The sequence below is a fragment of the Sphaeramia orbicularis genome, chromosome 5, assembly GCF_902148855.1.
Source record: "Sphaeramia orbicularis chromosome 5, fSphaOr1.1, whole genome shotgun sequence".
Lineage (NCBI taxonomy): Eukaryota > Metazoa > Chordata > Actinopteri > Kurtiformes > Apogonidae > Sphaeramia > Sphaeramia orbicularis.
In genome coordinates, this window is record NC_043961.1 from 30,250,244 (window position 1) to 30,262,417 (window position 12,174).

Below are 12,174 nucleotides of genomic sequence, written 5' to 3' on the forward strand. Positions count from 1 at the left end.
GGAAAACAGACAATGAAAGTATATAATTACATAAAGTACATTATGGCTGGTGACTGACAGAGGGGCTTTCAGAAAGGCATACTTAACACATTATAAAGAGATGAGCAATATGTGCCAGTAAATACTGCTGACAGTAAAATGTGCCCTTGATGTTAGACTGCACTTGCTCAATTAGCTTGCCTCTTTTGTCCTGAAAAAGTAGACACTTTGGCTACAATCTTGGAAATGTGGAAAGCAAACAAATTGCAGTGAGGCCATTACTTGGCAATAAAATGGAACCAATGAGGTGTGTGATGTTCTGCTTTCCTATTTAAAACTTTTATTTGTACCTACTGTCCCCATTAGAGCAGATTCACACACGTACACAAACACTTGCCAAAGCCTCTTGGTGACAAATATCATGTGGAAACGCCTTCTCTCTCCTCAAAGATCTCTTAGACATATGCTCCCTCCCACCATCCATCTGGATCACAGCTACATTCATCCAGGTATGACTTCCAATTTATTAAAAAAAAAAAAAAGAAAAAATCTTTTAGCCACTATGAAAAACTTTTTTAAAGATACTTAAATGTCCAGTAATTACAGATGACAGAATAATAAAAACAGTTAAAAATTGAAGTGAATTTAACTACAACAGAGGTCAGAACATATGAGATGAACATGATTCCCCCAATTCAGGAGGAAAAGGATAAGCTGCAACAGATCTAAACATAGATTATACTTTGATCTGATTACTTCCACAATGATTTAGAGAGAGGAAAAAGACTAAGGCTATTATTTACTAGACTATATGTTTCCAGGTATTAAGATTAAAACTGATTCCAATGACTGCAAATGCATTTAAACATTCTAGACTCAGACTAATTGAGTGACTACAAGTAAGAAACAAGTGCATTCAAAACTATCACTTGATTGGGATTTTTAAACTCCAAAAAATGCTGATTTGAGAGGTCTACTGTAAGACAATGAAGCACAAGTTCATGCATTCTTTTAAACAGCTCATTGATCACCCAGGACTAGACCTGCATAAACCAAAGAGCCAGTCAATACACTCTTAAATTACTTAAGACTAATTAAATTAAACTGGGCTATTAATAGGAATCAACTAATTATCAACTTAAACAATTACTGGATCCAACATTCAGCAGTTTTACAATGATCAATTTCATTATTTTTAATGGAATATCTGATCATATAAGTCCCTTTAAAATGAACTACTTTGGTTCTAAATCAGTAGTAGTCAATCAACACCAAAATGAGGGGAAAAAAACAGTCATTTATTACATGAATACTACTACTTTAGAATCTCTCTAGTTTAATGTGAAAACTGACAATTAAAGTGGTTAAAATATTACTCAGTTATAATGTTGTTACTTTATATGAACATCATCTTAAAGGCAGTTGAAGGCAATTTGTTGGGGAGTTGCTGTACATTAACATTTTATTTACATTTTTGCTGCAAGTGTTTATCAGTTCTAAATATCTGTATAAGTGCATCTGTCCGGATGCATACTTCTATAATCTGAAGTGGGTTGTAGGTATAAGAAATGTTACTATAATACTGTAAAACCTCTGACCTGAATTGGATGAGTCAAACATTGACCTCTACAGCATGTTGTCCATTTAGTGCAATTACAGCTGTGTTTTCCATTAAGTTTCTCTGTCATGTGCTTTGTTAAAGCAATTCGCAAACACCAGCTCATCTGTAAACTCTATAAACAGAAACAGCCTGAAACACATAGTCTATTTATTTTAGATAAAAATGGAACTCACTAAAAACTAAATTGATTGAAACAAGCATATTCCCACATAAAAACAACAGTTTATGACAGTTACCTATCATGGAATCCCATTTTTCAGACGCTCAATGCTAGACAACAGGAAATTAAAAAAGGGCGGAAAGAGCAGCTGTGTAATCCACTCATTCACTACAGTGATGGCAATCAGAAAGTCTGCAGTTTGAAGGAAGACCTTTAGGAGTGTTGATAACATTGAGTTGATCAATAGAGGGGAGAAAACATCATGGCTTACTGACTGATAACCGTACTCAGACAATGTGTTGACATCAGCAAAGACATTTAAGAAGTGATTCTAATTACTTTAGCTTTGGTTTATTTATTTATTTTTCAGCGACAATGCCCACTGATGAGCAGAAAATGAGACACTGGTCTAGCAGGCTTATTTTCATGCATTTTTCCTGGATGGTGTAAGGTACTCTAAAATGTTAACCACTCAGACCATTATCTGTTTGTGAAAAATAGCAGTAGTTAAACAAAAGATACCTCACTAATGAGATGACTCTTCTGTTCTTTTGTATTTCAAAGTAGTGAGAGGACGTACAAGGATATACAGGGAATAATATTCGAGACATTAAGCCACAAGGGTTTCATTAAAGAGTTTGATCCCAAGGGCTACAGTGACCCTTCTTGATGCTGTACATATTAATTAATTTCTATTCTAAAAAACACCGTCAGCCTGAAGGAACACGGCCCTACATTAATCAGCCTGTCTATGACAACAGTGACTGAAATTGAGTGTCCAGGGGAGTCAATAAAGGACAATAAAATTAGTAATATGAAATGTCCTAACAGTCAGAAGAGAAAAACATGAAAAAAACAAATGGAAAGAACCGGAAATTTCCCTCAGACCAGCTGTGGATGTTGCTCCATATGCTTGCATCCTGCTGTAATAAAAAGTATCAGCCCTAAAGCTAAACAACATGGATATAAGGCAATAGAAGGAGAATCCAGAGTGACCCCCAGTGATGAAAAACCAAATCCCCATTTGATTTACAGAAAATCCTTAAATAGAAGCAGATTAGAAAAGGGCCATTATAAGTGTGCCTTTAATGCTAGTAAATTGAGGTTAACTGAAATTTGTTTCTTGTGGTCATACTATAAGCTTGGCAATAAATAAGGGATCCTCTGAAAAACACTGTGGTAATACTTATGCTCTTTAATTCTTAGAGGTAAGACAAAACAAAATGTAGAGATGGTGAGGTGGAAACAGCAAAAGGGTAGGTAGTTGTAGAGTAAGGAATAGTGCCTGCTCTGCCAGTTTTATTCTATCAATACAAACTAAATGCAGAACTAGCTTATTTCTCTTTATTTGACTTGATCTGTTCTTCATCTTTCTTATCTAATCCCATTCTGTCCATTTTATTTTGAAATACTAAGCTCTTCCTTTATCTAAAAATCAACAGTATGGTCTATTCTGTATAAACTACTGATTCAGAACCAACAACTCTATGTTCCCTTTTCTGCAGATTTTTCTTTTCAGACAAATTTGAATTATTATGTGGGTGGCACCTCTAACAAATGTTTCCAGAAGTGAAAGACTCAAAACAATGATCATTCCATGAAACAACAATGCCTATATTTTACATCAATCACCCCAGTAACTTATGTTAAAAACAGTTGCCGCTAATGTTTCTATCAGGTACATTTGTGTACTAGCCTATTTCATTTAATTACATATAAATACTGATAAAGTGCCATTACCTTGCAGTTTGAAAGCTTATGACCAATTCATCCAGTAAACGGTTGTTTCTTAAATCTTGCTCTGTTGCTTCCTAAAACAAAAAGAAAGAATGTTTTATCTTTGTTTATCTTCTGTAAACAGGCATTACTGTACATCTAGGATAACAATCATACTTACCACATTGCAAACAGGGCACTGCAACTTATAGGAAAAGAATTTCCTGATGCACAAGGAGCAAACTAAAAGAAAAAGCCAATTCAAGTTATGTTATACTTGACTAGCATCAAGTATATAAACAATAGGAATCAGTTTTTATTTTCCACACTTCTTGTTAAATGTGGGCCAGTTACAACCAAACTATAACCAGTTTGTATTTCATTTGCTGTGGTTTCTGTAGGCTAAGGCTGCATGTGAATGTTTTTGTTGTTGCTGTTTTTACACGCTAACATACTTCTAAAGCTACTATGTAAATCTGACTCATATGTTGGACTTCAATAAGCTGGACCCACGGAAATTCTTTGTCAGTATTTCCTCAGCAGCAGCAAAACATGTTACACAATCTCTGCAAGTTGATGTTGACTAATTTAGACTATCGCTGTAAATTGCCTGAAATAAATGCACTAATCTACTGACCTTTGCTATTGACATGAATGCTATAAAGACATAAGTTAGAAAAATAGATGAAAAAGTGAAAATAAGACCAACCCTACAACAGATTAGCTTTATGTATCAATGTCAGAGTTGTGGTCAGCGGCTGGATTTAAAGCTCAATCCATTTTTTATGTTACTTACAGTTATGGGAGCATTTAGTCATCATGGAAATGTTGAGAAAGTCAAAGCAAATGGGACACCGAAGCAGGGTATCAACATTCTGTAAATAAAGAAAACCACTATTTTTTAGCAAAACTAAACAAATATAAAAGAGGAGAAAAAAATCCAAATTCCCTTACACGCACTGTTGGTCCAAGATTTACCACACACATACTTATGACTGCAATTAACGCTTACTTTCATTCAATATTCCCAACAGTTGTTTAACTTTTATTAACAGCTGAGGATATCGACAAAGAAGTGGAGGTCAGTGAGAAAATCAGGAATCAAACAGTTGTCCATTTGGTTCTTCCATTATTGATCAATTAATGGCTACAGCTCTGTCGATATTCAAACAGAGGCACTATTTACCAATGAATGCCCATGTATAAGTATAGTGAAGGGTACACTGACAGCTAAGTCAAAGCCTCTCTTTCAAAAGGTTCTTTTGAAGCGCTTAAAATGTAGACGATATGGAGTGCAGGTGCTTTATATACATTTTGTACTAGTGTATTTTATAACAGTATTGTACATGGCACTTCCTAAAAACGTTATAGTGCACATTTGAAACAAACTAAGTATAAGCTAGCCTATAAACAATCAACACTTGACAGCATAACATTACAACATAACACAATCAAAGCTAAGCTCATATGGATATAGCTAAACTAGCAGATAAAAACTGTTAGTAAACGGTTAACATTCAGACCTACTAGGTTACTAAGGCAACACGTTTCTGTGAATTTAGCATTAACTGAACTTAACGTTAATAGAAGCAATAGTATTATAAGAGAGGTTGTTTATTGGAGCTATGTTTTACCGTTGGCTAACTAATCTTACATGAACATCACCTAATGTCTGCACACCAGGTACAGTAACAATTCAACACCTTTCTGTAAAACCTCCTGAAAGATTACCAACAACTGTAAAGATAAATCCAATCTGTCATTTGCCGTGGAGCTTAGCTTAGTTATTCTCTTAGGGGGAGTTAGCCGCTACAGATAAGTAATTAACCTGCACATGATGTTAGCATGTGAATAGTATCTAAATATCAGTTTAAAGCTTACTTTGAGACACGCAAGACCAGGTGGTAAGTCAGCGTCCATGTGAAACGCCATGTCTGTTAAGTAAAAAGAAACAAGCAACTTTTAGCATTAGCATTAGCTAAACAAACGCTGTCCCGCTCAAAGGATGCAAAATGCGTGTTACGTCATCACAACTTCCGCTGCAAATCAGTGCGCGGACTAGTACCACATTAAGAGATTTAACAAATACTACCGGAAATTTAACAAGAGAAGTCTGCATTTAAATACAGCATTTTTGTCTCCCTAAAAGAATGAGTAAAACTAAAAGTACCCTCTAAATTTACTTCATAAGATAAGTTAGTTAGTTTGCACTGTTAAATAAGCTTTGATTAACCCTTTTATGGCTAGTGGTCACTACAGTGGACAGCTATTCTACAGCTGTTCACTTGTATATTCATGGATTCTGTTTTTTTTTTTTTGTTTGTTTGTTTGTTTTTACACATATCTTTATTAAAGTTTTAAGACACTACATATCTTTTCTGGCATGAATTGGTAACATTATGTAGATCTCTCCTGAGCATAAACCCCCAGAATCACAAGCCCTCCCCACAGTTTTCACACAGTAAATACATGTTTCTGTGCGTCAAAAATTAAACGTGTGGTGTCCAGCTGAGTGGTCATTTTTGCAACTTCATGAAAAATACGCTCATAAGAATTTTTTTTTCATTATTATTTTTTTTTTTATGTTTTTTAAATTTTTTTTTTAATTTTTGTAATTTTTTAATTTATTTTTCAGAAGAAAATTTTCAATTGCATTGTTTTTTTCATGCCCAAAGAGGAATAAAAACACTCAGGAAAAAAATTTGATTAAGGTTCTCATAATTCGTGCATGCAAGGGTTAATGGACTCTTCTTTTATCCACTCTTGCCTCAGGTCTGGCTTTGAAAACTACCCATGTTCTTACTATTTATGTGTTCCAATGCTTTTAAAATATTTACTCTTTTAGGAATTAAATTACTCCCACCCTTTTTAAATCAACTTGTATTAATTATATTTATTCTATTTATTGTATCTTGGAGGGCAGGGTGCAATATATGGACTAGGTGTAATAGATAATTGTGATTATGCTGACTTTAAGATTTTGTGACTGCTTTGTTTTGTGATTGTATGTGTGCGAATGTGAATGCAGCTTAAAAGAGACTGGGGAAGCATGTAAAGTGTGTTGTGTGTATGGTTTTGTTTTGTGTAAGGTGGAGATGGCTGAGGGTATTAGGCTTCTGCTGAAATGAGCCTTGTTGCATGAGATGCTGCTGAATCTTCTAGATAAGAGGAGTTGGAAATGATGGTTGAGTGGGTGTGTGATGTCCTGTAATATTGCATGTGCGATGCATGTGATGGCAATTCTAATATGTATGTATGTATGTATGTATGTATGTACGTATGTATGTATCTGCAATGTCTGTGATGTGAATAAAAATGTTATCTGCAAAATGGTGAATCAAAAGCCTTTATGCAAGTGGAGATTTTATTAATTAATATGGTACATTAGTACATTGTAGTAACCATGTATACTTTAGTGTAGTCTATGTCCTTCATAACTATGATCTGTTTAACCCTTTCATGCATGAATTATGAGAACCTTAATGGGTCCAAACACAGTGATGTTCCGTCAGAGAGCGAACTTTAATTGATTGCCATTCCAACATTTATTCCAATACAAAGTAGCTCTTTGTTTTGGATAATCCCTTATGGTCCAACTAAAGCAAAAATGAATTTAAAAGTAAAAATGTGGGTCAAATTGTCTCTAAAATGTCCCGTCAGAGAGATTTTGAATACAGTGTTTTGACCCTAATCAAGTTATTTTTCCTGAGTGTTTTTATTCCTCTTTAGGCATGAAAAAAACAATGCAATTGAAATTATTATTTTTTTATTAACCTATTTTTCATGGAGTTGCAAATATATCCACTCAGCTGGATACCATGCATTTAATTTTTGAAGCAAAGAAATATATATTTACTGATATACTGAGTGAAAACTATGAATTTTTAAAAATGCTGTTAATCTGGTGTTTGTCACATTTTAACACACTCTAATATTAGTTATTACTCACTTCATGGATAATATGCAAAAAACAAACAAACTACAGTCTAATAACAATAACAAGCAACTGATTCACACTCAAACATGTTAATGCAAATCAGGTTTATTTAGAACAGCACAGTTACAGTAATTGTATGAATTGCAGTGTATGGGATGATGCATAGGTGTCCACTGTGTTGGCTGAAATGGAACTAAAACAATAAAATCCATTAATATAGAAGAGAACAGCTGGAGAGTAACTGTCCACTGGAGTGACCACTTTGCATGAAAGGGTTAAAGGCTGAACGTAGTTTCCACTGTGTCACGCGGAAAAAATTATTAGACTATCAAAAGTCATCAAAAACAGTGGTTATACAATCAAGTACTAACTCCTGTGTGTATCATGTGACTAAAACAGACAGAAAAGAAAACATGGAATGCCTAAAAGCACTGTTTTTGTCAGTACAATGCCATAGATATTGATGTAAAAACTGAAGTGATTTTGGTTATTATTAAGAAAATCTTGGAAAATGGCTAGACATCAGCTCTTAAATGAAACTCTTATGAGCTTTTTTTGTTGTCATCATTATATTTGCCCAAACAAATGTACCTTTAATTGTACCAGGCATTAAAATGAACAAGAAATTGAAGAAAACAAGGGTGGTCTAATAATTTTTTTCTGCAATTATATTGTATTTTATTTATTTTTATTTATTTTTTATTTTTTTATTTTACAAATGAACAAGTCAGTGATGATGATGATGATGATGATTATTAGTAGTAGTAGTTGTTGTTGTAGTAGTAGTAGTAGTATATAGATTAATCAACTAATATCAAACAGTTGAAACTTGATAACTGCCGAATTGAACAGCAAAATCAAACCGATAAAAGCTTACATAAGTTACATCTGAATATGAATATCAAACTAATCACACTGATCTATGCAACTCTAAGTGTGAATATTCTAGTCTTTAAACTACTATTTTCCCTCAAAGTCAGTAACTGTGGCCACTATTTGGAACTATGCTTTACCAACCAACATTGTTTGTGACTGGCTTTAATCTGTCTCTAGTATTTTTACATAATGAAAATGATGCAAACTTTTTAAAGGTGAGCCTGACTGTAGATTAAAATTTTGTTGATGAGCCGAAGTGAGCCCATGTTAAACATTCTAATATTTATTTTAGTATTACTCGAGTCACATGGATGAGCTTCAGTGAGCAGTTAAGCAAACAGAAACACTTTGCACATATTACATTTTTTCTAACACTACGGGGAATTACATTGAGTGGTGGGAAGACTACAAAACAATTTAATACTTTTGCAGATGTTTGCATTCATTTGATGAACTGGGCCCATCCCTTCAAATTTAAGATTTATGTTTTCACCCAGGAAATCTGAGACTGGAAAATGAGTATTCCATAACATCAGACTTAATCCTGGTTTCTGTACCAAGACATCCATGTTAGTCTTTATTAAGGTTTATGAGGATACAATTGAACCTGGATGACAAGAAAAGACAAGAATATAATAACTATGTCCAAGTTTACAAGAAAAAACACATCATGGGTGTTTGACTTTAACTGTTTTTACAGGAACTTACAGATGAGAACTTCCCAGCTCAGGGGCCCATGGTAACCTGTTGAAAATAATCCTTGTTTTTATTAGTCCTTGTGTTAATATTGTATTTTCTGTTGCTGTTTTTATATGAGAATGGTTAAGTGGAGTTTTAAGATTTTCTGGTAACCCTATAATTTCACTCTCAAACTGTTTACTACTAATGGGTGAATTGCACCATAAGAGGGCCATGAAAATCACTGAAATTAAAATAAACATAGAGTCTTGAGAACAGACAAGAAACTGAGAGTACATGCTTTGCAAATGGTAATGACTGAAAAAATACTAAGTCAGTAAACAATTTTAAATTTTGTTTTACTTCTCTGCAGCACAAAAGTCAGATTTTATCACAAGAGAACATGCATTCCAGCTATCAGTTCACGGGTTGTGAAGAGTGGCCATTACACTCTTCAATACAATTGATCTTGTGTCCTTATCAAGACCCTGAGTAGCCCATATTTCTGCCTTCAGAGATTCATTGGTCCCAGGACATGCATGTACTGTATATTGCATGTTAAGTGTATAGGACCAATGCTTTGTAGATTCTTATTATTCCTCATCTAGGCTGTGGAATTAGATTATTTGAATGCCTGCAGCTGAGTCCTGCTAATGTCACCAAAGCATGCTGATCACACTTTCAAGGCCTTATATCTAACATTTTTCCTGCATTGTTTACGGTTATTACTGCAGTGAACATACCATTATAATTTTCATGTAGCATTCATGACTTAATTAAAAATGTATTTTTCTGATAGGCCTGCCAATCAGTCTGAGGGCGAGCCTTATTTGAGCCTTTTGAGATTGCGCATTAAAAAAAAATTAAAGTAGTGTGAAACCAGAGTAGGTCGTCTTTGACACATGCCAGCAGCAAATTACGTCCTCTTCGCTGCTTGCAAGAACATTGAACTAATAATTCAGCAATGCAGAAACAACCATAGGCACTGTGTTGAAGGTATGCAAATATGTCAATGTGCTGTACATTAGTCATCAAGGGATGCAACATGAAAAAAACATTAAAATATAGAACACTTGTTAGTTACAGTTGTTTAAGAATACGCTTTTTCATTAGACTCTTGAATCAATCAGTGAAACATAATCATGCAAATGTATTTATGTTGGACCATGTCACATGTGTTCTTGGATGTAATTATTCATGCTGACTATCCAGAGGCATTTATGTGCAGTAATTACATTTTTCCTGGTTTTGAGGATGCAACCCCCAGAGTTTCTGGCCAGTTAAATCACTGTGTTGCCAAAGCATAGATGACTTTTTCCAAATGGTCTCTATAGCACTACCAGACAATTTGGTAATAAGGTTTTTTTCCCTGCAGAGAGAAAAATGATTTGCCTTTCAGGTCTTTCAGTTTACAGATTCATTTGCTGCAGGTGTTTGGCATTTAGCACAGCAAGTGTCACAGAAAATGACAAGCCTTTGTCACAGCCTGGTGTCTGTTATCTTTTTACGCTATTATTTCTTATTTTTTGTGACCAGTGTCATGCACCGTAGAAGACCATCATTCTAAATATGTCATGTGTCAATTAAATTGTAAATGTCAAAGCCATCCAACCTCCTTCTTTCAGTGATTATGTCAGTCTGATGAATTCAAATCATTCAGACAGAAGATATTATTGCAGCTGTTTTTCTGTTTTCGTGATTGGACTGAAGTCTTTATTCTTTGGGCCGTGTGTTTATTTGTATTCAGCCACTTATTTCATTCACAAGGCATAGCTATGGCTTTGAATTCTGTGAACCTGCTCAGAATGAATACATTTCTGCACCAAGCTGTTTTGAAGCACAACAAAATACAAACTACTGTACATACACATACAGAATGCATAATACATAACACAGGCACCTCAACTGACACATGATTAATGTGGAACAGATTTAAAGGCTTCACACTGGACTTTGACCAGGCTCCGTCCTCTTCCAGCACTCTGCTGAGGCATTCTGCAGGGTTTGGAAAAGATAAATTTAATTTTTGGATGCTCAGTGGAGCAGTAATTATATGCTTATTAGCAAGATGACATAATGTAGTGAAAGTCTGTGAGACGCTCACTTTCAGGTTTTCAGGTATTATGTTACAGGTTTATCCCAATCTTCAGTCTGGAATTTTTAAATGCACTTTTCAGAGCAGAGTTGTGTTACTGATTCTGTGTGTTTAGGGATTATCTACAGTACATTAAATGTTTTCTGATATTTCGTTAGACTGAACCTGTCATCAAGTTCTTTTTTCATTACTCTTGGCTTCTTCTAACTTTGGTATCACATGGAGAAAACATTATTGTGTCATTACCATGACAGAGAAAATATCTTTCCAAATACTGCTGCATACCCCTGTACCCTGACAAGCTGACTGTACATGAAAGAGCAGAGAAATAGAAAATAAAGTTTATGGATTAGTCCTAATTACTAATAATCTGTAAATTGCTGAATTACTGGGAAAAAAATCTCACTCATTTGCAAAGATATTTTAAAGCATAAAAAACATTTTTCCTTTGCAAACATTCTAATACTATTATGTTACTTTTTGACTTTGATTTCAGTTTGAAAAACTCCAAATGAACCATCCTTTGCAATGTCACAAAGCATCTGCCGAACAACGTAAGCCACATGAGGAAAACAGCTGTGTTAAAATCTTATTCAGCTTTTCTTTGGTGAACTTTGTAGTACTTTGATGTGGAATAGAACAAGCATCACACATAAGAAAATTATTAAAGAAACTTAACTGGAGCTTCAGATTGATGATTTTATGCAGCTTTGTAGTGGCCTTTAGCTGCAGATGAAATACAGTTCAGATGATGAAACTATGCAGCTTCAGACAGTATTGCCTTTATCCTTAAATTTGAGCCCAAAGCAACTTCAGACAAACGTAGATCACTGCATCATATTCATTAATCTTCTTATGCCCAGGGACGTACAGGCCTTCGTGTGACACAGAATCCATCCAAAGCCTATATATTTCCCCTCAAAATAGGATTTTGCTAATGTCATGTTGCATGTGAAAATGATTTGCAGGGTATACAACTGCAAAGCTTAACATTTAGTCCACAAGCTTATGTGTACCTACACATTAACTATATGATCCCTGACATGGACACACTGTAGACTGAGAGGAACACACCCCAGAGGACTGCACTGGGCTTTGACTCCTCTGTGTTA

The 12,174-nt window shown here is 34.6% G+C and overlaps 1 protein-coding gene across 3 annotated transcripts in view; it reads right to left on the reverse strand.

Moving 5' to 3' along the window:
- rad18 (RAD18 E3 ubiquitin protein ligase) overlaps positions 1 to 5,493 on the reverse strand; it is a 28,525-nt gene extending 23,032 nt beyond the window's left edge. For 2 of the 3 annotated variants that reach the window (XM_030134913.1, XM_030134912.1), the window contains exons 1-4: positions 5,358 to 5,493; positions 4,273 to 4,351; positions 3,658 to 3,719; positions 3,501 to 3,571 (exon numbers count right to left, since the gene is read on the reverse strand). In XM_030134913.1, coding sequence (XP_029990773.1) covers positions 3,501 to 3,571; positions 3,658 to 3,719; positions 4,273 to 4,351; positions 5,358 to 5,408 — 263 coding nt within the window. In that variant the 5' untranslated portion in view covers positions 5,409 to 5,493. Of the gene's footprint in view, positions 1 to 376; positions 476 to 3,500; positions 3,572 to 3,657; positions 3,720 to 4,272; positions 4,352 to 5,357 lie in introns of those variants that run through there. The other variant, XM_030134914.1, reaches the window with a different exon arrangement.
- Between the last annotated feature and the right edge of the window lie 6,681 nt (positions 5,494 to 12,174).